This window comes from Lonchura striata, chromosome 4 (genome assembly GCF_050655825.1).
Source record: "Lonchura striata isolate lonStrDom1 chromosome 4, ASM5065582v1, whole genome shotgun sequence".
NCBI classification, from domain to species: domain Eukaryota; kingdom Metazoa; phylum Chordata; class Aves; order Passeriformes; family Estrildidae; genus Lonchura; species Lonchura striata.
Genome location: NC_140706.1, coordinates 10577968 through 10605441, shown reverse-complemented (window position 1 = coordinate 10605441; position 27474 = coordinate 10577968). Strand labels below are relative to the sequence as shown.

Here is a 27474-nt window from a genome sequence, read left to right as displayed (position 1 = left end):
AAGGTTCTGTTTATATTTTACAGGCTGTGCCACTCTGAAGAGTTGGAACCTTGATATAAAAAACCCAAATATTAATATTATATTATCAAGGCACAAATATATAGCATGGTATAGATTCTCAATATACTGCTATGCAGTTTTAAACTGCTTAAATATATTTTTATACATTTTATATTGACTAATTTAACACCATTTTTCTCCTGGTGTTAAGTCAGACTTGTGTCTCAGAAGTGTATTTCTGAAAATGAAGTTAAAATCCTCAGAGCTGTCATGCTAGTATTATCTGAAATGGCTACTGGTTCTTGCTATCTTGGATGAACTCCCAGTTCCCTGGGCAGTGCCAATCTTGGAGGGCCTTATTTTTCTTTGGAAAGTGCCAAGGATCTGCTTTAAAAGCATCAGGGTCTCTTAAGTATTTCCCCCATCAGATATCTACAAACTACAGCACTCCAAATCACTTCTTCAAAATCACAGCACCTCTGTGAATGTGAAAAGCAAGCCCCAGAGAACTTATTTTGAATGTTTTGGCATTAATGTTCTGTGAGACGGAGAAGAGATGAAGTGAAATGAGTCTCAAAATAGGACTGTCAAGTTCTTTTCTGGTAGAACTTACATTAATTTTTAATACTCCATCTGTGATCAGAAGAAAAGAAAGATCTTTAGTTCTCAGCACAGATCTTTTTTGAGCACACATTTTTCCTTGTAGCTGTTATATATTCAGTTCTATGATTCACGAGCATATTTGTATTATTTTTCTTACTTTATGGGAGTCAGGCAGAGTCACCTTTGGGCCTCATCTTGAATAAAACCAGCAAAATGCATCACCAGTAACCCCTCAGCAGTAATCCTGCTTTGCTACTTTACATGTGGGAGTAATAAGAGGCAGCCTTTGAGAGGATAACAAGGTCCTTATGTCAGCTCTATCTTTTTTAATGATTAAATTTAAATAATATTGTGTGCTTATAGCAAGATCTGGTGATCAGTGCATGCTATTTTGCACATGTTCTTCTGGATATAGAATCATATTTATTACTGTTGTCCCTTTGTGGTCTCATTCTACCATCTGGTGCCAGGTTCCCTTCCAGTCTTTTGTATCATTTGTGCCTTTGATCATAGATGCATTTTAACTAGATATCATTTTCTCCTGTCATCAAAAGAAACTTTCTGAGCAGCTTCATTTCTTACTGATTAACTCAAACAAGCTCGGATACCACATGAAGGGTAGGCTAAAAGAAAGGCATGTAGCCTCTGAATATTTTGGGGATGGTAGGGCCTTCTCCAGTTTTAATTATGTTCTTCTCCATCATGATAGGATCAGCTCAGTGAATCACCTGGATGTGGTATAAGCGACTAATTTTGTGGGTCAGTGACTTAGTTAATCTGTGACAAGTCAGAAGATTGAAACAGAATTTAATTATCACTGACAGTACTTGTATTGAATTTAAATAATTTGAATATTTCTCAAGAGCTGCATTCTTCAACATTAATTATATTTAATCAGGAAGGAAATATGTACTTGTGACTATAATATTAGGGAAGTAAACCCACCCACTCATTGCTTGCTTTTCCCAGCTTTTGAGGAAAAACTGGGGGAAAGAAATTGGCAAGATATGTCAAAATGAAAAAAAAAAAAAAAAAAAAAAAGAAGACAAATTTTGCAGGAAATTTAATCTTTTGAATATGGTGAAATTGGTTCACACTAAGGAGGTGTACTGGAGCATTATTCTTTCTCCCTTAGTGAGTTGGTACAAGTATGTACTTGATCAATAATGATGAAAAATAACTGCTAGAGGCTATAGAGAATTTTGAAGTATTTGAGACATGTAGGCAGTTGCAGGCCATGATCAATTCTAGGTTAAAATTTTAGGGTACAGCATGTAGGAAAACAGGAGAACTTGTTCTTGTGTTCTTTTTATTTTACAATCTCTAATTCAAATTTCCAGCACTCAATATTTATGGATGGCAGTTTCTAAAGCAAAGTTTTTAATCCTGTGGGTCATAAGGGGAACAAATTCAAAGTTGAGATAAATGGTACCACTGAAAAAACTCTCAGTGAGAAAGTTAAAAACTCCCCAGGTGTAATGTAGATGGTTCCAAAGGCACAGAGAAACATCCCAAAATATCTCTTAAGTGCAAAGCTCAGAAGCCTGTGTGTCTTTAGAGGAAATTAGCCATCTCTCTTATCCAGATGCATGTTAATTTGAATTAGAAATATTTGTTTGGAGAACAAATTTGTTTTCCTTTTTTAACTTAGCATCTAGAAGCTGAAAGAGAAGCCCTTGTGGGTCTTTTCCAGTTCTCTGCTGTTACATGAAGCTCAATCCATTCATAGGGAGATAAGGTCTTGCAAAGGCAGGTAGAACAGGGTTGAATTTTTTAAAATATTGCTATTGATTTGTAGGAAGTTTCTGATTTACTTCCTGTCTGAGACTACTTCCTCATCTCTGCCCTGTTTTGCAGAAACTGAAAAAGGGGAAAAAATAAACAAAACCTACAGAATACAAAAATGAAGATATCTCCTGGATTAATTTAAATTGATGTAAAATCCTAAAACCACAGCTGATGACTTTTGCTGGAGCAGATGTGATGTGCTGCCAAACACTTTCTGCCATCTTCACTAGCACCTAGTAGGGGAGCTAACAAATAACAAACCATGAAGTAGCATTTTCATCTGGTCTCTGTCTGTTTGTCCTTCAGAAAAGTTATCTAGACAACGGTGCTTCTGTTTAATGTTCAACCTCCTCTCAGCAGAGCCAAAATAAAAAAGAACCAGGTAATGAAACCCTGTCTAAATCTAAGATATTCCTCTGCTAAATTTCTCTTACAATAGTAAGAATCATGAGAATGCAAGCAAGTTAAATGTACTGTATTTAATCCCACTTTGAGTACCTGCCAAGGACATAAACCATTTTTGGTATTTAGTCCAGTCTGAGGATTTCTGGGTTGCTGCTGTACTGTGGACAGAAGGATAACAGAAAGGTCAGATCAGGAAAACATAGTCAGCAATAGCAGCTAGTGAAATTATCATCTACCTTTATTGATTGCAGTGATTCAAATGCAAACGATGGAACCCAGGTGATGTTGTTACATCTGCTTAACAGAATGGGATTCACTGGTTCATTTTTAAGATTCTTTTAGAATTGGGGTGAAAATATCATATTTAACCCTAAGCCAGAACTCGTCAACTTCCTGAGCAGATGAAAAGATTTACTAAAACCCAGAAATAGAGAGGTTGAGAAATCCCTCTATTCCCAACCATCCCTTCCCTAGATGCCTTTAATGTTTTTAGGTTTGGTTATGCAGCCGTGCAATTCCTGCTAGACCCATTTGATATAGTTAGTGTAAACACACAACAAAAATATGAGAAGGGCAAGTGATATACACAAACTCCTTATAATGGGATGAAAAAAAACAGAAAAATTAGAAATGCTGAGTGGCTGGAAATATTGTATAAGTGGTAAAAGCAGTATCTGAACTACTGCACCCCTAAGAAAGGTGCAGCTCTACAGGGGAACTCAGAAGTGACAAACATTCAAACCTTCACAGAAAGACACACTGGGATCAAATCCCTTGGAAAGGAAGAAAAGAACAGGCAATCAAAGCTAAAAGTGAAATAACCCTTCCAGACCTTCTGTTTTCCGTACCTTAGGGCATGAAAGCATGGAAGTATTTATAGATGGTGGTGACAAACTGATGAATTTACCTTTGTTCTTAATTACCTGAATGTCATTCTTAGGCCCCCATCTATCCTACTTATGCTCTAAATATTTTATCGTGGTATCAAGTAGATATCCTGATTGAAAGTAAATAGTCTGTGAAAGCTGAGGAACAAAGAAGCTTGGAGCTTGCCAGCTACTGACAGCTTTATTTAGTTGATGCAGTGGAGCTTGTGAAGGATGTGATGTTTGTGGTGTTACCCAGGCTATGAGGACACATGCAAATTCAGACAGAAATGAGGGTGAGCATGGCAAGCACACACGCATGATTCCAGACAAGCTGGTTTGCCAGGAGCACTCACAGAAGTGCACAGAACCCAGTTCTGCTGTCCATGACTGTTCAGTTTGGAAGCTCACTGGTGAAAAATGCTCCCACAAATGCTCCCACTCTGGGTTCACAGGTATGTTCACAGGCTCCTCAAACATCAGCACAAGCTCTCAGGTCATGTCTGCACCCTGGGCCCTTTACCCAGCCACTGATCCACACCTCGAGTCTTTTCAGGTAAGTCCTCTCCCACTTGCCTGTTAATCCAGACTGAAGTTTGCTAGCAAACTACACCTGCACACACATGGACTCAAGATTGTGTTCACTTGGGAAATATAAACACATCCAGGTCCCTCCAGAGGCTGACACCTAGACCTTGCAGTTTACACCTCAGTCTCTCAGGCTGCTGCCATTTTGATCATTCAACTTGCATACCTAGGTCAGACAGAGAGATTGCATAGTAGGAGAAAAAAAAAAGTTAAGGATTGAATATGAAAATAGACTGGATTTCAGTGATCAGGAACAGGACTCAGTCAGACGAGTGTCCAGGCCCACAACCTACCTGCATGCAGCCATTCCTTTTAATCTTTTGGCCTCCCTGATCCACATTGGTTCTTCCCTTTATTCCTTCCCATCATAAGTTTTACATGGTCTGAATTCACTTCTAATATCCAATAATAATGACACTGACCACATTTTAAAACACATGGTCCCAAAGTATGTGACATCTACATTGGCAATGGTGACTGAAGTGCAGTGGAGGTGAGAGATCACTGACAAGGACAAAGTGCCTAGAATGCAGAGTAGGAAACAGAGAAAATACAGGCAAAAAACATGCTAAAAAAAAAAAGAAATGGAAAGCTGACAGGACTATAGATAGTACAGGATTAGTTCTGCAGCGGAGTTCACCACCACAAGCATTGGGATGTATGTGACAGAATCTCCCCACACACTCTCAAGGTCTGCAGAAAACTGCAGTAAAGGCACAAGCATTTCCAAGGGCTGAGGGTTGGCTTCTGTTTGTAGATATAACCCTTTCTGCCTTTTGTTGCTGTAAAAAATTGAGCCACATCACTTTGTTTAGTTCTGAGCAGCTTCTTTTTTCCCTTTAATACAAAATGCACAGGCTGGGCACACAGCAAGCCTCGGGCTTGGGCACACCCTCAGCTGTACCTGAGCACATCAGGTACAAATCTGGCAGATTGGTATTAAGAGCAGCAGTTGTTGGGGAGTTAAGCAGAAGGTGAAGTGTTCCTTTCCCTTCGAGGCCACACTTCCAGTGCTGTGTTGTTTTTGTTTCTTGAGGGTCCAGCCATACTACTGTGTGATCAAGATGAAAAATAAGGCAGGTAAATAGTATTCTTGTCCTTGGAAGGCTGTTCTTTGAACTCTGGTATGCTTTGGTACTGTTTAGTCAGCTTAGACAGGCAGACTCTGCAGTCTCCTGATCTAGAAGGAAATCCTGGAGACAAAAAACCAACCTGCCTTGCAGAGCTTGGAAGCAGAGGACATACTTAACTGCTGAGCATCTCAATGCATCTCTTTCAAATGAGATGAGACATCAATTACTTTTTGAGACACACACAGCATTCTCCTGCCCCGTCAGCCTCTTTAGAGGTTTCCCTATGGGGGGTTCATCTGATTACATTATCATACAGCACCATAACTCCCTACTGATCTCAGATACTGAGCAGCATGCTCCGCCTGCAAGGACAGATTCTCTGCTTTTGTGTGTAAGCAGGTATCTGTTCTCAAAGGAACATGCACTGCCTGAAAAATATAGGATTCTTTGGTCTGTTTAGGTCTAGATTTTTGAGGGAAAATTCCCTTTCTTTTTGTGATATGGGATGTTTTCTGATGTAGGAAAGAAATTAGGAATTTGCATCTTAATTAAGGTACGCTTTTCCATACCTGTTGCACAGAAATAAAAACATACAATACATATTTCTCTAAAATACACTGAAAATAAAAAACTCACCAAAACCAGCCAAACAAGAAAATTAAAAGATCAATTTAATACCAACTTAATGTGGATTTATTATCAAGTTTAAAATTTATAACACTGTTCTGGAGTCTTATCTACACATTTGTGAAATAATTCTTTTTTAATAATAGACAGAAAATACTGGAATCCCTCCAGACAACTCGATCTTATCTTAAGTAAAATTCCCAGGAGAGCATGCAGAGGGGGATCCTGGTGGCTATTCTGTATGTTCCCATTCTCTATGTTCTGCAGGGGATGCAGCTTAGAGTCCTTTCACTGTCATGTTATGTTCTAAACTTGCAGTTAAATATGTGATGAAATACCACAGTTTGAAAGTTGCTTTCAGTTGTTTGCTTTTCTCTGTCTCTGCTCTCTCCAGACAGTTCTCTTGGCTTCAGGGAGACACTCTTTCATGAATGTCCCTCCTCCCTTAAGAGAAAGAGCGCTGCATGAAGACCGAAGGGACCCGTGGTGGGGCACAACCCTGCGGGGACCCCCTTTGCTCAAACTGTTTATGAAATTGTAAACCAGGCTGCAAGAGGGAGACGGTCTGGAGGCAGAGGGGAGGGGGAGCTCATTCCTCCTCCCTCTCTGTCTCAAAGCCTTTTGCTTTCCAAGCTCAAATGCAGCTGAAATCTGACGCCTGGACTGCACGCACAGTGAGACGTGGGCATGCCCTTGCAGTGCACTGATTTCCTCTGCAGCTCGGAGAGCCAGAGCCGCGCTGAGGCTCAGGAGAGGAGTCACTCCATCGGGCAGTGAGTGCCACATCACTGTGCTGCCTGTGCAAGGGGCTCCAGCATGGTCCTGAGGCTCCTGCTCCTCCTCAGTGGGCTGCTTAGGGCCACCAAGCCAGCACCCCGTTGTGAAACCGGCCAGGAGACCCTAGGTAAGGCTAACCACCCCAAAAGTCCTCCTTCTCTTCTTCCTTCTCCTGGAGATAAGTTAAGAGTTCCAGCTCCAAGGAGAGGGAGACAGGAGCTGTCACTCTCCCCTAGAGATGAGGATCAGCTCTTTGGAAATCTGCATACTGCTGGTGGTAAAACTGGGGTTGTGATTGGGAAGCATGGATGGGAAAGTGGGAGGTGTGTGGCTGTGCAACAGAAAGACAAGGCTGTGATGTAAGGGAACATAAAATATTCCCCACCACCATCTTTAAGGCTGTTGCAGAGGTGTCTTTCAGCCAATCTGTGGAGTTGCCAGTTGTAAGGACTCCCCTCACTCTTATGGGGAATGTAGAAGGTTCACTTCATCTCTGGCCTTGCCTTCTAGGAATGTGGTAGTCGGATTGCAAGAAGGTGACCTTTTGACCTTCTGTATGTTTTTCTGCTTAAGAAAAAAAAAAAAAACTTACATTTAGCTTTAGGTCATTTATTTCAAGTCCAAAGTATGAGATTTATTAGGATATGACAGCTCTAGGGTGTGTTTTAACTTGCTATAAGCAATATGGAATTTGTTTGATAGGCTGGAAAAGCAAATTTATCCTTCAGAATAAAGGTTAAACATGAACATGCTGCTAAATTAATTGAAAGTTTTGATTCAGTAACAACTTGGCCAATAAAATATATTAACAGTGCCTTTTAAAATTACATTTTTTTATCAAGTGTGCTTAATTATGTGGGGACAGTGGAGACATGAATTTCAGTGTAGTGACAAGGTCTATTTCAGGAAAACTATTTTCAGAGACTCTAAACTTAAAATGAGTCAGAAAAATATTTATTTTATAGGATTACAGGAAGAGATAAGTTAACCTGAAACTGACCTTAATGCTACCCAAGGAAATTCAACTATATTTCAGTGCTTAAATATAAGCCATAGACTGTCACTGGCATTGAACTGCTACACAGTACAGCCCATGTGCCATGTACTGCATATAATTTGAGAGTGCTGCTCCCATGAACATCAAAGTGAGGTCTACCACAGCCTAAAGGGATTTTATTTTTGGATAAAGCTGCACAAAGAGAAGAGTTATAGACTATTTACAGCCAATTACAGGAAGAGGCTGTGTGGTTTGCAGCATGACCTTTCTCTGTAAGGTATGATTCTGCTCCAGTTCCAGCTGATCAGAGTCTTGCCATGGGATATTAATCCTAGCAACCACAAACATATGGATCATGGAGGGGTGACTCTGAGAGTGTTTTGTGTGTGTTGGCAGCTGTGGTGCCTTTTGGGCAGGACTTGCAGAAAGGCAGCTGAATATGTTGCTAGTGGGATGGCTAGAGGTAGGGAAAGGGAGCTGTCAATGGCACCACATTGTGTGCCACGCAGGGGACACACTGCACACTGGAGGGCTGTTGGGTCAGACAATAAAGCAGCAGCTTGGACATGGAGAGACCTGACAGGTTTCTCCAGGGTCTTTCTTTTCTAAAGTGGGGATAAGATCATGTCAGGCCACATGAAAAGAAAGGGGCCTGCCTGTGATGCACATGTTCGCAAATGGACCTTGCAGGGGTCTCCTCTCAGCATTCAGGGTACAGACTATATATTTATCTGTAGCAGTGGGATTTTCTCTCCTGTTTTGGGATCTATTGTGTAGGTCATGCTGTATTCCAGTGGCCAGACCTGTAGTGCCCCTTAAGAGGAGACCAGCCTGAAGCTGCTCTTGCAGGAAAGAACAGCAGGAACCAGTACAACTGTCTGACTCCCAGCAAGGCTGGAGCTGCTCTCTGCAGGCTTCCTGGTGGTATTTGTTCTGCAGTGACTCATTTTGCTTTTTTTTTTTTATAAGAAGCCAAAATGAAACATGATTTACAATACCAATGTCCTTTGAAAATGCTTTGTGCTTTTCTGTTAAGAAAAATAAGGAAATGATTATTGTCCTCCAGCTCCAGAATATGTCACAGGCATCATACACTATGTGGTGAGTTTTTTGGGCAGTAGCTGGGAGCCATGGCACTGAGGGAGGACAGATGCCTTCTCCCTAGCTGTGTCCTGTATCCCTGGTCGGTAAGCTTTGTCTCTCTCAGTGATAAGATGCTACAAGGTCCCATTGTCAGACCCTTATGAGTTTAACTGGCCTCTTAGCCTATAGTTTGGGTGAGAAAAGTACAGTTTAGCAAGTTTCCTCTGAGAGATGGCCAAACTTTTTCAGAGGGAGCTAATAAAACAGGTTCCTCTTTATCCGAGTTATGCATTTCTGCTACTGACTGATGTAGTCCAGAGGTAATTAGTTAAATGAAGTGCTTTATAAATATTGACAACCAAGCTAAAAGCCCACAGAGGCAGACTGAATTGATATGTCTTCAAATAGGTGACTTTCCTTGCAGCTGGGGACATCTCTACAATTGCGATGCCACTGGGGTCAGGCTGTTGTAGAATCATAGAGTGGTTTGGGCTGGGTGGGACCTTAAAGGTCTCGTTCCAAATCTCCTGCCTTGAACGGGGGCATCTTCCACTAGATCAGGCTGCTTCAGTCCCCATCCAGCCTGGCCTTGAACACTTCCAGAATGGGGCATAGCAGCGGAAAACCTTGATCAATAGTGATGCTAAAAGCAACGAAGCCTTTCCTTTCCTTTCTTGTTACTTGTATCGAGGGAGCGCTCCGGGGCACAGGGGCGCTGCCGTGGGGCTGCAGACCGGCCCTCACGGGCTGCGCGGGAGGGGCCGCCCCGCCCGCCCGGCCCGGCCCGCCCGGCCCGCCCGGCCCGCCCGGCCCGGCCCGGCCCCGCCCGGCCCGGCCCCGCCCGGCCCCGCCCGGCCCGCCCGGCCCGCCCGGCCCCGCCCGGCCCGCCCGGCCCCGCCCGGCCCCGCCCGGCCCCGCCCGGCCCCGCCCGGCCCGGCCCCGCCCGGCCCGGCCCCGCCCGCCCGGCCCGCCCGGCCCCGCCCGGCCCGCCCGGCCCGGCCCGCCCGGCCCCGCCCGGCCCCGCCCGGCCCGGCCGCCCCCGCCCGGCCCGGCCCGGCCCCGCCCGGCCCGCCCGGCCCGGCCCTGCCGGCCCGGCCCGCCCGGCCCGGCCCGGCCCCGCCCGGCCCGGCCCTGCCCGCCCGGCCCGCCCGGCCCGCGCCGCCGCCTGTGGCGCCCCCGTGCGGCCGCGCCGCGGCGGGGACACGCTGCCCTCAGAGCCTGTGCCGCCCGCCCGCTCCCTGATCCCTGCCCCAGCGCCTGCGGGATGGCCCGGGCGCCTTCAGAGCCGTGGAATTCCTGCGGCTGGAAACGATCGCTGTGGTCTTCGAGTTCGACACATCTTTTAAATCCTTCCAGGGATGCTGACTCAGTTCCCTGGGCAGCCTGTTCCGAAGACTGACAACCTTTCTGGGAAGAAATCTTCCCTAATAGCCAACCTATACCTCCCCTAGACCAACCTGAGGCTGTTTCCTCTCGTCCTTTTACTTGTTAGCTGGGAGAAGGAACGCCCACCTCACCACAACCCCTCTTCAGGCAGTTGTGGAGAAGGAGAAGGTTCTCCCGAGCTCCTGTTCTCCAGGCAGGAGTCCTGAGGAGTGGAGCTGTTTAACCTGAAGCTCTGGAGGCAGGAGAGCAGCAGAGTGCTGGTTGGCACACCTGCCACATGTGGGTCACCTCCTCTTCCAAGCACCTTGTTGTTCTCATCATTTTGGCTTTCTCCTGAGACAGACATTGTCCCATCCTGAGGATCTCTGATCTCAGCCAGTGGGCATGAGAGGGAGTGGGGAGGTACAAGGAAGAGAGATGAGGAGTGGGAAGCCACCAGGGCAGGAGGCAGGGGACAATTACAGTATTTATTCTGGAGCCCAGAACAGATTTTGTGGGACTGGCTCCTTTCTGAGCTACAGCATTGAGTAAGACTGACAGAAAAAGTGTGTTCATATAGAGATGTTATACCTTTCCCTTCTTTGCAGTTTCAAATGCCACAATGTGCCACATTTTTTTGCAAAGTAAAAGGCGAAAAAAGGGGAAAGTTATTTCCTCCTATGACCTTCACACTATCCCTGGCTCCATGGGACCTGAGCAAATGTGTTCAGCTGCTGTGGATAATTCTCATGCTGGTTTGCTGGTGAAACTTGTGCACACACAGAGCCTCTCCAGCTGCTGCTGCTCCTATGATTGCACTGAGTGACCTGGCTGGGGTCTTCTCCCTGCCCCAGTGGGGTGGTCCCTCATCCTGCTATGTCTGGCACTGGCAGGTGCTGACGTGGAGCATGGCCACAGGACTCTGCTGCCACGTGTGGGAAAGCCCAGGCTGCAGGAATCTCACTGCCTGGACTTGAGATGGATATGTCCAAGTTGTATCAAAACAAAAAAATGCACAACTAGCATCTACATCATGCTCACTCACAAGATGAGAAATTCCTGCTCTTTGTGGAGCCGGTTGTCATCACTGAATCATGTGAGCTCTGCTGAATTCCTGCCAGTGGCTCTATGATTTCTACACAATTTTTGTTTTAGCAACACTGGCCTTCAGCTCCTTTTAACATGGGAAATGGTATCAGAAACAGACACTTATGAGGGGAAAGTTTATATGGAAAATAAAATACACAGGTATCTCCTTATACTGCTGAAATTATTTATACATGATTTGAATCTGAAGGCAAAGTTTTCTTCAGAATACTTGTACAGACATCTTTAAAATGTGGGGGTGTGCATACACAGTCAAAACTTGAACAAAATCCCACTGCTCTTAGTCACAGCTAGGCTTTCAGCAAGACTTAATAACACTAATGGTTGATCCCCTATAACGTTTCTAGGCATTACCTCTCCCTTCACACAGTCACAGTGTTTGAGGATGCTGGCTGGCTGACAGCTACCATGGTCCCCTTTGGGCTGCTGATGCCATGTGAGAGCCAACCCCTCCTGAAGCCTGGGCCAAATGCTGGGTAAATGTCATGAGTTATTGCCTGACACAGAGCTGACATGGAGGTACCATGCAGAAGTTACCTATCATGTTGTGAGCATGGTGTCTGAGGCTGGTGGGTCATGTCTTGGTCTCTTTGCTGGGTTTTTATGACTGCTGAATCTTGTTTGGACATCCTCCCAGTTGGATGCAGCTGTCACAGATCAGTGGAATTTAGGACTTGGGGTAGTTTTGTCCACCTCAGAAATAAAACTGAAATTTCAATCCCTTAATTTATACTCTTGTAACTCCAGTGATATAATTGACATCCAATTTTTAGTGTTATAATAGGATACATTTATCTAGGACACAATATGAGATTAAAGCACAGATTTAAGTCAAGGTTGTTAAATTAACTGTCAATCTTTTATAAAATAAAAGTACCATATTTGGTTAAAACTCTATTTACAGAAGAATCAGGTGTGATGTTAATTATAATAGTCCTCATACTTCTAAACTAAAGAAAAGACAGAGTTGATCTAGGGGGATGGACACACTGTTTAAAGAGGATGGAATGATGTGTTGGCAGATGTTTTGGAAAACTTGTGGCAGAAAAGATAAAACCCTCCATTTTTCAGACATAATCCTCTGTCCCATGGCATTCAACAGACTTGGGCTTGGTTAAAGGAAAGCTTCTAACTGTGGTAGGTTGTTGGCTAAAGCACTTGGAGAGTACTACATCCTTAAACCATGGGAACTGAGCTGTAAAGAATGCATGGTCACAAAATAAAGCTATGGGGGCATCACAGATCCAGACTACCTGGTTAATAAGTGTATTCATCCTTCACAAGGCAATCTGTAAAAACAATGGATCCTTTAGATTATAGTTTTCTAGTCAGAGAATAGGTCAGAGGTTTCCTGACCTATTCCACCTTCTTACCCCAGCTGTTTTTCAATGCCATCATCCCCCAGATTTCAGTTTATTTATTCTTCTTTCACTGACCAGACCCTGAGAGATAATCTCCATATGTCTCCAGCTCATCCTGCTGCTCAGGAAATGCTTATTCAGCAGCAGCCCTGTCACACCTGAAGCTCACTAAGCCTTCAGCCAATCTGGCAACTCCTGGCCCACTTTGTTGTTATCATCTTTGTTGCATTTTGTTTTCCCAGTGGGTAATTTTTCCCTTGCAACTTGGAAAATATCTCAACTGAGGCCAGAAAAAAGCATTTTGTAGCTTTTGTTTAGGGAATTACATTTATATTTGGCATTTTCAACTCCTGAAGGACTCCTTAGAGCAGCACTTACCAGCCAGAGACAGAGCTGGGGTGACACCAGAGTCACCAGGGCAGTGGTGGGGATAGACAGACAGATAGAAATACTCTTCAGTTCTTTTAGGCACCACCTACAACCACAGCCATGTTTAAGCTGCATCTGAACAACTAGGAACAAGGGAGGATTACTGGTGCCCACCAAGGCTGTCTTTGTTCCCTTAGCATGTGACAGGTCTTGGTGTGCATCTGCACAGATTTTGACCTGTGGTCTGCAGGTTGTGACCTTACATCACACACAGAAAAGCTTCAGCACCTTCTCATTGGCTCCAGGGCAGTCCTGAGAGAGAAACAATCCCAAAAGAGCTGATTGCAGTTTCATTGCTGTGGGAGCTCCTTCAGTAATTCAATAAAAATGGATGTTTAACCGAATGCCAGGCAGCAGGTGGATTAGAAAGAAGGGTGATTGGCAATGAACACTGGCTTGTGTCTTCCTGCTGTGATCTTGCTCTGCAAAATAAAGGCAGAGGAGGCATTAATCTCTTTCATGCTTTCATGCTTCTTCAAGTGAGGGAGCAGGGTTAAAGGAGGGCTGTACAGAGCTCTTGGGCACTGCTTCTGCCTGCTTCAAACACATCCCTCCCCCAGGCAGTTACTGCAATTGCTGGAGGGTTAATAACATCTATTCAGTTCTCTTCTCACAAAACATTTGATGTATCCAGAAAATGGAGTTAACCATGTAGCTGCTTTTTGCAATCATTTCTCTCTCCTCCAGTTTTTCTGTAATTTCTTCTCTGTGACTGGGAATCTTCCCCTGCATGTATGCCTTGGGTGTGTGGCTGCCTTCTCTTCTGGGCTTTCTGCTCAGCCATTCTCCCCCTGCCCAAGCTGCTCAGCTCTCTCATTACTCTGACATTAGTCCCCTTACACCTCCACTCCTCCCACAGCCTCCTCCTGATGATTCTGATCCATTTTAGTGTTATATAATGGATCTTGTCCTGCCCTTGTGCTTTTGCTGTAGCTAGAAGCTGCTCTGAATGGTTATGCTTTGCCACTTGAAGGTGCTTTTTCAGTTGTCTGTACCTTGCTACTGAGTTTTGTCTCTTTAGTGGCAAAGACAAAATATCACTGAAAGACTGACTTGATGAACCATGAGAAACAGCCAGGAGAGTAATAGTAATGTGATAAGGAACTAAAATGCTTTGTTTGGAAAAGTGGAGGCTTTGCTTATAAACAGACTAAGATGAATACATATGTTCTTCTAGTTTTAGAAAGTTTTGTAAGAAGCTCAGAAAGCTGGGAGGGAGTATGCTGGTCTTTACAATAAAAATTATCTGATCTATTTTGATCTGTACTGACTAGCACATCTCTTACCAATCTGCCTCACTGAATGACTTTGATATTTCAGATTTAAAACTTGCCCTTGGGCTTATTCCAGATCATCAATCGCACGAGTCTCCTGTTGGCTTTGCTCTTGAAAAGGCAACTGGCCAGCCCATGGTACTAGAAGTAGCTGTTGAGCTCTGTTGTCTGGGCTAGGGTTAATCACAGCAGCTTGCTTCCTTTGGTGCTGAATCATCAAGGGGAAAAAATGTAAGCTTGGCAGTAAAATATGTATGTGCTGCATTGTAGATTTTCAAGCTTGCCTTTGCAAATTAAAACCAGAAGCATATTTTATAGAGAGCTCAGAAAACTTGAAATGGCTTTTCTCCTCTTCAATAAGTTATTTTATCCATAATCTTGAATAGAAGCTGTACTACCAAAAGGACTTTTGTAGCTCTGGTGGAATAGTTAGAGTACAAAACTAAACATAAAAAATTGAAAAGGCTGTTCTGGGTCAGGAAGAAAAAGGTCCCTCTGTACCAACCTGTCGATGGATGGGACTTTGAGAGGAGGTAACACTGTCTTCCTTGAGCCCGGGGAAGCCTTTACACCAAAAAATTGAAAAATGTTAGATTCTTTCAAGCACAGAAGAAGCAGCAATTGAAGCCTGCCAAGTGAATTGGGAGACCTGAGAAACTCTTTGTATATCAGCCCCTGTAATTTCTCTTAGGAAAATGAAGAAGGGAGTGGCTGAACTCTTCTGGCATTGCCAGAGCTTGGAGAAACAAGCTGTCATGGGCATGGATGGGGATTTTCTGGTGATTTGTATGTGCAGAGACCCAGGCCCGTGGGTGCAAGGTTGCAGGAACAGACCATACAGCTGCAGCCTGGGAGCTGGCCTTGGAGAGCTTCCTGCTGCTGGCTCTCCAGGCAGGCAGGCTCTGGCCCAGCTACGTGTATCCACACTTATTTATGTAAGCACACATCCTCCAGAATTATCCTTGGCCTCTGCAGAGCTGCACCCTCCAAAACATATGGAAGCTTTGGTGTTAGGAAACATTGGGAAAGTCAAAACACCACATCAGCACACATACACATTTAAGGCTGGCTATAAAGTAAGGTTTGGTATAAATCAGACCTTTTCTCTCTTGACTTTATGTATACTCCCAATAACCTGAAATCTCAAGCTGTTTCAGTACTGGGTGTTTGCAAGACAGAGCTGTGTCTGATACAAGGGTCATACAGAAGCTTGCATGACTGGGAGAGGTGGCCAGAAGAAGTTGCATGGCTATCTCTAGTAAGGAGAGACAGAGAGAAAATGCCATGATATGCTGCAATAGCGTGAGACTTAAATGTAATTTTAGTTTAGATCTAGATTTAGGTTTAGATCCAGGTTTAGGACCCAGCAGCAAGGAGCTGCTTTTGCTAATCAGTGAGTAGTTGTGATAGCTTTGAGTTTGTAAGGGGCACCCTGGATCAAAAGTAGTGGAAAGACTTTACCCACTGAGCAGGGGTATTGCAGAATTACCTCTGCTTATTATATACTTAGATGAATAATTTCAATTGCAATGGAAAATATTTATATGGATTTGGTACCAAATCTTTTTAGTACCAAAAAAATAGATTTATCATCTTCAGTCAGCATCTTTGTTAATGAGCACTGGCCATGTTGCTTAATAGATTTCCTCTTCCTATAAAGATATGGCAAAAATATAAAAGGTGGGTGACATGTAGCACAGTCTGAAACTAGAGCTATCTTTCCCTCTCCTGTGCTAACATCTCCTCCTGCTCACTAAAGGAGCCACTCCTCAGGTGAACCCCAGGACATCATATTAGTGGAATTTCACATCTCTTCCATCAGCTATCCATTGCTTCCTGATGCCTCTCCTTCTGGCCAGCTGGGCAGAAAAGGCATCTCTAAAGGCAGCAAGTCTGCTGCTACTTGGGGAGCTGGAGCAGGGAGAAGGCAGCACCGTGTCCAGACCCCGCCTCCTGCGTTTTCCCTTTGGTTTCCTCTGCTTGTTCCAGCACGGCGCCAGAACACCTTTTTGCTCCAGCTGAACAGGCAGAATTCTGAGATGCCATTGAGAACAGGCCTGTGCCACATCTCAAACTGACTGATGGAAATAGCACTCCTGCACAGAAAGTGTTTGGGGAGGCTGTTTGTGCCTTTCATTATTTGATCATTGCCTGTCAGAGACAGAAACTAAAAGGATGTTTGTAGCTTGGTCCTGGAGCCAGCAGAGGGGTAAATGCCTCTTTGAGGAAATGTGAGCAGTTGTAGAAAGACCATTCATACTCCCCAGATACCCCACAATGAACTGTGCCCAGCACATGCAACCCTCTAGTCTAAAATAATAGCTACAATACATTAATTTTCTGCTCAGGAGAGGGAAAAAAAGGTGTCAAATATTTCTCATCCACCCCTCAAGGTAACAAAGGGGAGTCATTGCTAATAACCCTGGTGATAAACAGAGATAGACTCACTCTCCTCATTGGGATGTGGCTAAATTCAAGCCAGTCCTCTCCACACTACATTTTCCCCTCTGTAAGGAATGTTTGGCTGACTCCAGACCTATGTCCAAGATCTCTCAAATGTGGGTGTGCTGATGTTAGTATATAAGACTATCCAGATTCAAGGGGTATTAACATCCAATTTTATAAGCAGGATTAATTGCTCTTACTAACACGAGATCATTTCTTTCTCTCTCCCAGCTGGCATTGTACAAAATGCTATTCCTTGATTATCCCCAGATGTAGCACTGCATGCAGTATCTGGCTGAGATGAAGCTTTTTAGAAATGCCTTGACCTTAATAACTAACTCACAGTGGGGATTGTGCCTAGATAGGGGAAACACTGAAATCCTATAATAGATTCATCACTGTTGATGAACCAGGTATTATTTAATGCAATTATCATAATGTACTGAGAAGGGAAAAGAGTTTGTATGGACATAATTTTTTCTAGCTTGCTGCGTAACAGAACCTTTTGGTGTTGGGGATGGGCTGCTTCTGCTAGTTCTGATGCCTCATTTATTTTATGAGGTAATGTGGCTCAATTACAATCCATAATATAGAACCAGACCGATTTCCAATTAAATGTCTCCCTCCAAGATAAAATCCCAGGGTTAATTTGGTTCTCATTACAATGACTTTATTTTGGCTAAAGAATTATCAACTCATTAGCAACACATATGCAGATGATTATGCTTAAACAAATATGCCGGGAGTAGAAATTTAAACTCTTTATCAGGAAAAAAGGATAACATCATGAATTTGGTCTTGTGAGGATAAATGCTCAATTTACTGAACAAGAAGCTGGGATCCCTGTCCCCCCAGTGAGAACAAGAAATAGCAACAGAAGAGATCCCCAGTACACCACAAGAAAGGTGAACCTGGTGGTGTTCAGGCTTGCACGGAGTGCTCCTATGAAGCACTGGTGAAACCAACTCCAGTACCTTGGCAGAAATATGTTTCTTTAGTTGCCAGCATTGGAGAAGGACAGTGTAGAATTATTGGCTACAGGAGCAAAAGAAGCATTTCCTGGGTCATCAAACCATGTTCCTTCAAAATCAAGAGAGCACCATTTATTTGACCTAGTAAACAGAAAGCAGAGATCTGTTGGCTCTTTGCAAACACAGTGTGAAGGAATGCACCAGGGAATGCTGAGAGCTACTTAAGCTAAAGGACAATGCTGGCACAACAACAATGGATATAAACTGGCCACAAATACTTTAAAACAGGAAATTAAAAGGCAATTTCTAGCCATTAGGAGAGTGATCTTTTGGAAGTTTTCCTGTGAGAGTTGTTGGGGAGGGAAATAATTTGCTTTAAGATATTATTAATAGTGTAATAAAACACAACTGCTGGAGATACAATGAAGTAGGATTAGGAAGGAGTAAAGTCCCCTCATATCTACCAAATTGTTTTACATGAAAGGTAAAACCTGCATTATATAGGACAAAAAGATCTTTTAGAGGAGATTGATAAAACACTTTGATATGTACAGAGAGACTCATATGGACTTTTAGAGTAACCAGATTAAATAATATCTAGGTTTTGATTAGTGAAATTTCCTAGGCACCTAACTGTGTATGGATGAAAGGGAATGGGGTTTATCAACTCTGCCTATTCTGTGATTCTGTAATATGTACCTGCTGGGAATATGTGCTTGTTGCTGGTATGGCTCAGTCTGAGCTGCAGCAGATACCAGATCAGACAATTCCTAACAAAAAGGAGGAGCCATGGATACCCACCCTGTAATGATTTTTCTCCTTTATTTACAGGTCAATGCCAAACTGTACAGAAAGGTATGAAGTGTCTTTCCTTGCTGTTCTTGGAGAACCTCAAAACCATAAGTATTCCTTCATTATTTCCAGACAAGTATACTCATGTTGGTGCTACAGTGGGTTTTCTTACAAAAGAAATGTGCTTTTTCACATGGTGCAGTATTTTGCTGCTGTGACAACAGTGTTTTCAACAGCCAGAATTATTACCAAGAGAAGGACACTCAAATATAGATCTATTACTATAACAGCCAGTAATTTTATGAAGATATGTATTTCTATTACTCTTTTTCACTTTTAAGTGGGTTGAAAGTGTTACCAACACTTATCTTTCCTAAGACCTCGTAACCTGATTTCTTAAAATATATTGGGTTTATGAGAATATACAAGTAATTATATTATTGGTCTGCTTGCCTGTGGGTTAATCACCAGAATGACTTTTCATCTCTTTGGGCAATTTCAATCAAACTTCATGGAGGGCCTGTAGTTTCAAAGACATTAATCTCTACAAATTTTTGGGGCCAAGCAGAGAAAACATGTAATTTAGTGGTATGTTCCCCACTAAAGAAGAAAACCTATAGGATCTCAGGGAATCCATATGACAATTCAAGGACAGGGGAGAGAGTGATATCACAAATACACTTTTATTCAGGAATCTGAGTTTTTATCATTGCCTAATTCCCACGTTTCTCTTAGTAATTGTCTGGTCAAATTCCTAAACTCAAATTATATCTCCAGAACCAAGCATTCTTCTCATCATCTTTCTATAAGTGGTTTTAAACATGCAATTCAGTTTGCAAACTGTTCCCAGCCTACCTGACAACTAAAGAAATAAGTTCATTGGACATGGTATTTGTTATGTTCTCTTTGTCTATTCAGAGTATCAGTGATGAAAGTTATTTTTCCTATGTTCATCTCCTTTTCATAGCAAAATGCGTGGACATTGCCCTGAGTTCTTGTACTGATGTTGCATATACTCAAATGGTGTATCCTAACTTTCTGGATCAGAAGTCTCGAGAAGTGATTGAGTACAGCTCTGAGTACCTGCTCATCAGCGTGCTGCACAACTTGCTCCAGGGGGAATGCAACCCCGACCTGAGGCTCCTGGGCTGCTCAGTGCTGGCCCCGCAGTGTGAAAAGGACAAAGTCATAAAGCCCTGCAGACACATCTGTGAAAACCTCAAAAAGAATTGCCTGCCTGCCTTTGATGCAATAGACATGGCCTGGCCCTACTTCTTAGACTGCGACCGCTTCTTCGCTGGGGAGGAAGAGGGGTGCTATGACCCCCTGGCAAAACTGAGAGGTGAGGGAGGGGAGGGGAGGGGAGGGGAGGTGAGGGGAGGGGAGGTGAGGGGAGGTGAGGGGAGGGGAGGGGAGGGGAGGGGAGGGAAGGGAAGGGAAGGGAAGGGAAGGGAAGGGAAGGGAAGGGAAGGGAAGGGAAGGGAAGGGAAGGGAAGGGAAGGGAAGGGAAGGGAAGGGAAGGGAAGGGAAGGGAAGGGAAGGGAAGGGAAGGGAAGGGAAGGGAAGGGAAGGGAAGCCACTCTATTGGCACATCTTGTCTTGTCTGCATGGGGAAGGTCTCATCTCTCTCAGCTTGACTTCCATGGCACAAAACCTCTTCACTTGTCAGCTCAGCCTGTTGTCTTTGTAGAGACCTGTAATGTGTCATTAATTTTGTTCAACATATTTTAAAGACTTAATTAAACTGTACTCAAGAAGTATCTATTTCTCCCCCTCATTTAAAAAGAGCATCAAGACAGGCAGCTCAGAGCAAGATATTTGGATGCATTTAGATAAGCCCTGTCCTGTGTGATAGCTGTCTATATATTTGAAATATTTTATTTAAAAACTGAAACTTTATTGCACTTATGAATCTTTCACTGCCTGTCAATCTTAATAGCTCATTAAAATATTGTCATTAATGATTGTCAGAGATTTTTGTTTGGATGAAGATCCAGATAGCTGAAGACAGAGCATTAAAAAAATAATTCAATAAATTTAAAGGGAAAAAATCTGTACAATTTGTTGCTGAAATGAGCTAGCATGCCAAAGGTCAAATTTAACTGGAGATTGCACAAATATTTGCTAGTGTGCATATGCATTAGTAGGATTTTTTAACAAACATGTCACAATAAAGTGTAGGATGTACTACATACATTTACAGTTTTGACTGCAGCTTTATTTTCTATAATTCTTCTACTTATAAAGATAATTTGGAAAAAAGTGCAGGTTTTTATACAGTCCTCTGAGTACTATGGTTTTAAACACTGCTACGACTTTTCATTGTAGGTGAAGTAGATGCTGAGGAAGATTTGCCTTCAGACGTGCCAGCAACTTTTATTCAGTTCAAACACCATTCATATTCCCAAATGGTGAGCACGCTGAAGAAGACTGCTTCAAAGTGCTCCCACATTGCCACAACTTACAGCATAGGCCGCAGCTTTGAAGGGAAGGATCTTTTTGTGATTGAGTTTTCAACCAAGCCCGGACACCACGAACTGCGTGAGTTTTATCAGTGCTGATCAGGCTGCTTCAGGGGAGACCAGATTATCCAAGTGAAAACAGGCCTTTTTACTGGGACATCTCTCAAACTGTAAAAAGCAATGGCTCCAAAACATTTCTCCTTCCTTGTGTTCCTGATTTTCAGTGATAGTTGATGTTTCCTTGTAGCAATTACAACCCAGTAGCAATTTCTTACTGTTATGGGCTCTGTGCATGACTGTGCTTGGTAATGCTGTTCCTTGTATCACCATGTATTTGGCTGCAGTGGTATCACTGTTATTTATTTGTGCCCAATGTAAAAATTTGGGATACATTTCTGTTACTGACTTGCTCTCCCTATCATCTACCACTTCCTCACTGTCCTTCACATCCTAAAATACACAAGTCTTCTGAGGAGGCCTCAGATAGAGAAAGACTAAAAAAGGATGATTCAGCACAGAAAACAATCCTCCTGAACAGATTAATGTCAATGCTATTAATGTCAGAGTAACATGTGGGTGATACCAGGAATTTATGTTATCATATCCCCTGAACAGATGTTATTATACTATATGTAAATGCTAATATATACATTAGGATATGAGTTCTCACAAATTTTCTGCAGGGGGGAACACTACAAATCTCTGTTTTGTAGTTTCATCACTAAGACAGCAAGGACCAGATTTTTAAGTGTTTTTAATTCTTCACAAAGCAGATAACTTTCTAGGGCAGTATTAGGTGTTGTTTTCCAGTTACCAGCTCCCAGGTCAAAAATTATACTTGTCTAGATACGGTGGATTGCTCTGGCCATTGCTGAGAACCTCAGATTGCTTCTCATCAGAAGAGCTCCAGCATCAGCACAGTCTCAGCAGTGTGGCAGAACTGAACTACATCTGACCTAATACTTTACTGAGATTATGATCTCAGGTCAGGCTGCGGTGTCCTCTGTGTGCTGTGCTGCACACAGAGGGGACTCAGAGAGGACAGCAAAGACTGGTCACTTTGTTTACCCTCAGCTGTGCTGCCTTGTATGGTCTAGAGGTATTTTGAGGTGCCTTTAAACTTAATCAGGTCCCAGTAGATGTCATTAGCAGAGCAAAGATCTATGTTACATTTTCCTGGCCTATCACCCTTTGTCTCTTTTTCAAAGATAATAAGTTGCAGGTGTCTTTTTAAGCTTGTACTCCATTTGCCAGGAAAACACAAAGCCTATGAATCAGGCTTTTAAATGAAAATTGTGATATGGCATGACAAAAGATGGTAGTTTAACAAATTTCCTAGCATTTTTCTCTAAATCTATTGCTTCATGTTGCTTGGGACACCATAAAAGGAGGTAGAAATAGCTCCAGAGATGGAGATTTTGCCAGCCTGAGCAAGTGGCATAATAGCTCTGTGTCAGGCTCCCTCCAGTGTCTAGTGCTCCAGGTTGGCCAGGATCAAAGGCAAAGATGAAGGGATAGAAAGGAAAGGGTGTCTCCAAAGTGCACCTATTTTCTACTTTCCATTAGTCTCTAAGGAAAAATGGAAATTGAGAGAATAACTACAGGGAATTGCAAGGTTATGTGTTTCTATTAGGCTTATTCCAGGGTTATTTAGCCTGAAAGCCTCTTTTTATGCATAACCCAACTTCTTTTCCAAATAAAGGGGTAATATATTATCTATCTGCCGATGATTTCTAGGATCTGTGACAAAAGAAGGCATTGAAGCCCCTCAAGGTAGGTCAGAGTTCCAGGGTTGTGTTGTGTTCCTTCTCAGCCATGGCTTGATATTTTTGTTTTCAGCATCCTTTGCTCACAATTAATGATGACTCAAAAGCTCAGAGCAATGACCACTTCTTATGGTTTGGAATCCTAATAGTTTGGACTTAACTTTATTTCACACTATTTAAGTTGTTGCTGAACTGGTATTTAATGGGGAGAAGTTCACCTAGAACCACAATTTGCAGGAACATGTGCATGAATTTAGTGTAAATAAGACTTTGACTCATCAGTAAGCAACTTGTGTTAGTCTGATTTTGGAAGCCACTCAGGTATAATCATATTAAAGCATCTCAATATTTTACATTCCACAGTCAAGCCAGAATTTAAGTACATTGGCAACATGCACGGAAATGAAGTTGTGGGGAAGGAACTGCTGATATACCTCGCACAGTATCTGTGTTCAGAATATCTCCTTGGGAACCCTCGCATCCAGACCTTGATCAACAACACCAGAATTCATCTCCTGCCTTCACTCAATCCTGATGGATATGAACTGGCTGCAGAAGAGGTAAAAGTTTTATTATAAGGAGATGTTCAAGCCTTCATGTTTCTGTAAGTCTCCATGGAAAAGAACAAACTGGCAGGGAAGTGTCATGTAAAGTGGGGAACAATAATAATTGACTGCAGAATCCCAAGTAGGTGTGGCAGTGCATTGCTTTCCAAAGATGATGTGAACAGAACTAAGAGGAAATCAGAGCCATATTTATCAGTTTTGCTGCCTGCATGTGATGGTGTGGGAATGACTGTGTTACTTTTTCACACATTTAGCACTCTCTGCTATTAGTTCTAGAACAAAATGCCTGACTCACTATAATGACTTACATTGTTTTATAAGGGAATGCAGTTTAATAACATGCTGAAGTTCTCCCTCTTTTAAAACTGTAGGCATAATGCAATGTGAATATTGTCTGTACTGTCAAAGTTTCATCATGGATGGCAGTTTTCAGAGATTAACTCATGTCAGATGGAGACCTGTGAAAATTAAAACTCTATTATTTGTTACCTGACATTCTTATTTCCCCCTCTGTGTTCTCTGCCACCACTAATGTGAAACTAGATCTTTCTTTCTCTGTTTCTGCTCATGTGGTAAGCTCTGTCTGTTGTATGAGTCTGGGGGTTATTGCACTCTGCCTCATCCTGTCTTGGGGCATCAGCTGTATTTTCTTTTTCTCCTCTAACCCACTCTGCATGCTGCTCTGAGCAAGAGGCTCCTGTGTTCCTCTCATGAGTCACATCACTGGTGAGTGAAACACTTCCTGAATGCTAGTTAGTGCATTAATATTCATGGGGACAAAATGTGATTAATTAATAAGCGTGGGTTTTTTAACAGTACAGACATTTTCAGTTTATTTCTTTTAAAACTTCCCTTTGATTAATCAGTTTCCAGAAAGTGTTATTTTGAGGCAGGCAGCTATTCTGAAATTGGCTTCTGTGTGACAAAACAGGGGGCTGGTTACAATGGATGGGTCATTGGACGACAGACAGCTCAGAACTTGGACCTGAACAGAAATTTCCCAGATTTGACATCTGAGGCTTACAGAAGAGCTGGGATTCGTGGGGCCCGTCTGGACCACATCCCCATTCCACAGTCCTACTGGTGGGGTAAGGTATGAATTACACATTTTATAAATCATTTATACTACAGAGCAGCACAGGAGTTAAGAGACTGAGATTGCTTGTTCTGAAATTGTTTGCTTGTAATAAAATTTTATAAGTAGGACTGAAGTGGACAGGCTCAGAATTGGCATGAAAGTCATGGTATAGGTCTGGCCAAAGAGGCAGGTGTCACAAATAATTTGGAAAATCTGTGGACAATTTGAACTTTGCTGGTTTAGACTAAGAATAATGACTATTACAAGGGGGTCACAAGTGTGTAATAATTCATCATTAGTGCTTTAAACTGTGGCACCTGTTAAAGCCTTTATGAATTTGGCTGTCACTGCACCGAGCCTTGCACAGGTCTGATGCAATAAGAGTTTCTGCCATGGAAAATTTACAAAAACTGCATGTAAAGCTGTGTGGTGTCATCCTCCATTAAGACAGGATGTTTATAAATGACTGTAACCATATAGAGCAGTGGAAACAGCCAGTTGAGCTGCAGAGGTGCTGGAAGGGAAAATTGCTGCTGCAGAGTGGGAGCAGGATGGAGGCAGCACTACAGGGCCTCACACTCATCATCACTAAGCTCTGATGTTATGTCAGGGATGCAAAGCTCAGCCCTACGTGTGTTGTTGGCAGACCAGCAGCCACCAGCACATCTCTAAGTGGACTTTAGCTGCTCTTGAAAGAAGAATCCCAGGAAGCTAAATCAGTAGTTCAGATATTGGAAGCTCTGCTTTTCTTCTAATTTTAAACTAATTATATCCTGATACAATATTTATTGCTGGCACAAATCCTCAGACAGGTAGGGAACAGCATTGTTTCATCTGGTATTAGCAGAAGATTTGAGAAATCATACTTCAGGTTACTACTCTGCTGCAGATAGTCTTATGTAAAGCCAGGTCTAAATCCCAAAAGCATCCCTGATGCTGCCCCAGTGTTCTGGTACCCCATTTCACAGTAGTAAAATCTAGATAAAAGCACCTCACTTCCTCAGGATAATGTGCAAGGTTGTAAAAGGTTCAGCAATGCACAGTGTATTAGACCAGTAATTTCTGCCATAATTAAGCTCAAGATGCTTATTCTATTTTTGCATGTAATCACAGATCCCAGCTTATGGCACTGAATTTCTGCATGGTTATAAGGTCACAAGCTTAGAAGTTTTCAACTTTTGACTGAATAATAACATAACAGCAGGCTGGTAAATGCAAGTGGGGTTCAGAGCCTCAGATGGTAAAGAAGGGTTGAGAGCTGTGGAACAGACCTTAAGGCCAAATGAAAATAGCTGAGAGGGAAAAAAAAAAGGGATTTTAGGAGAAAAGTCAGAGAGATTTTGATTTACCTCTGTGGTGAATTGGATGCCAGGTGCCTACCAAAGCCACTCTATCATTCCCCTCCTCAGCTGAACAGGGGAGAGAAAATACAACTAAAAGCTCATGGATTGAGATAAAGACAGGGAGAGACTGGTCACTAATTAACATCAGAAGCAAAGCAGACTTGACTTGAGTAAAATTATTTATATCTATTTTATTTATTATTACTTGAATCAGAGTAATGTGAAATCATAAAAACACTTTCCCCCCACCTTTGCCTTCCCAGGCTTAATTTTGCACCTGAATTCTATACCTGCTTCCCCAGTATGGTGGAGAGGGAGTGGGAATGGGGGCTGTGGTCAGTTCATCCCACATTATCTATGGTGCTCCTTTCACCTGAGGGTAAGGGCTCCTCAGACCCTTCCTCTGCTCCAACATGGGAAGGAAAGGATGGAGATCTTCCTTCAGCCATGTGCTCCCTCCCTATGTCCAGAGGGGCAGGGTTGAGGACCCATGCAACAGTGAGGAGGGACAAACATGTCTTGACACCCTTTTTTTTTTGCCAGTGCCTCGTGCAAACTGTGAGCTTGTCCAGCCCAGATTTCCTGTAATTCTGGATTTCCTGGCTCTAACCTCCTCCCTCTCCAAGTGCTGCTTCTGCCCTGGCTCTTCTGCTGGCCTGTGAGAGAGATGGTAGTGGCAGGCAGCCACTTGCAGAAGCCATCTTTACAACCATGTCTTTAGCTTTCTTAAACATTGCAACATCCCGGCACCTCAGGGAGGGATGGGTGGAGACAGCCCCACATTGCTCTCACAGCTACCACCACAGCTGTGCCCCAGCTGCAGCATCACCCTGGGTGATCTGTCACAGACAAAGGACCAGAGAACCCTGGCACACAACCACTGCCCCACCTGAGCTCTGCCTCAGTGGGTGTGGACCTGGGGTTACGAATACATCACTTCTCCTGCAAAACTTTTCTTGTTTTTAAAGAAGAAATAAGATGGCTATCCAAGGTACTCCTCAGAGCACCAAAGCTTAGGGAACTTTTAGGTGCTCTCCTGGCCCCAAAGCTGGTCCCTCACATAAACAACACTCAAGACATCTCCAAATCCATGTGCTTTATAGAGCATGTGAGGGAACCAGGCCTGTAGCCTTAGTGGCACCACAAAATCCCCTTGCTGACTGTAGTTTCCTATGGTTCACAAACCTGGCAGTAAGTGGCCTCACAGCCTTGTGTCTCCTCTGCTGATAGTGCTACCATGGGACTGCCAAATCAGCTGTCCCTTAATGATCTTCAGTTTTGTCAGGCACATGAGCCCATGGCTCTTACAGTGAGTGGTACTTTATGCATGCAGGAGCATTAGGTCGAATGTTTCAACATCAGCCTCTCCCCTTTCATTTACTTAGCAGTGTTTGTTACCTGCCTTATTAAAGTAATTACCTGAGTGATGCAGGGCAATGTATAAAGATCAGGAAGCAGAAAGCTTCCTGAAAGCTCTCAGCCAGAGCTCCTGGTCCCCAAAAGCCTGGCTTCATTCAGAGTGTTTTGCTCCCCACTTTTATGAATTATTGTATTAAATGGTCTGAGGGCTCAGACAGATAGACCTCAGGCTACATCTGAAATATAGTTCAATTGTCTTGGTTCAAACAGAATTTGGAAATCTATGCCAATGGAGGCTGGCATACTCTTTAAGAAAATTAGTCTGGCTGCTTTTAAAGGGAGAAAAAAA

The 27474-nt window shown here is 43.1% G+C and overlaps 1 protein-coding gene across 1 annotated transcript in view; it reads left to right on the top strand.

Annotated features, from left to right (window-relative positions):
• The first annotated feature begins 6680 nt into the window (after positions 1–6680).
• The window catches only part of CPZ (carboxypeptidase Z), a 33778-nt gene continuing 12984 nt past the window's right edge, over positions 6681–27474 (top strand). Inside the window, exons 1-6 of the mRNA XM_021550700.4 lie at positions 6681–6854; positions 18591–18614; positions 19519–19893; positions 20880–21092; positions 23143–23339; positions 24277–24438. Of these exons, the coding sequence (XP_021406375.3) occupies positions 6767–6854; positions 18591–18614; positions 19519–19893; positions 20880–21092; positions 23143–23339; positions 24277–24438 (1059 nt within the window). The 5' untranslated portion in view covers positions 6681–6766. The remainder of the gene's footprint in view (positions 6855–18590; positions 18615–19518; positions 19894–20879; positions 21093–23142; positions 23340–24276; positions 24439–27474) is intronic.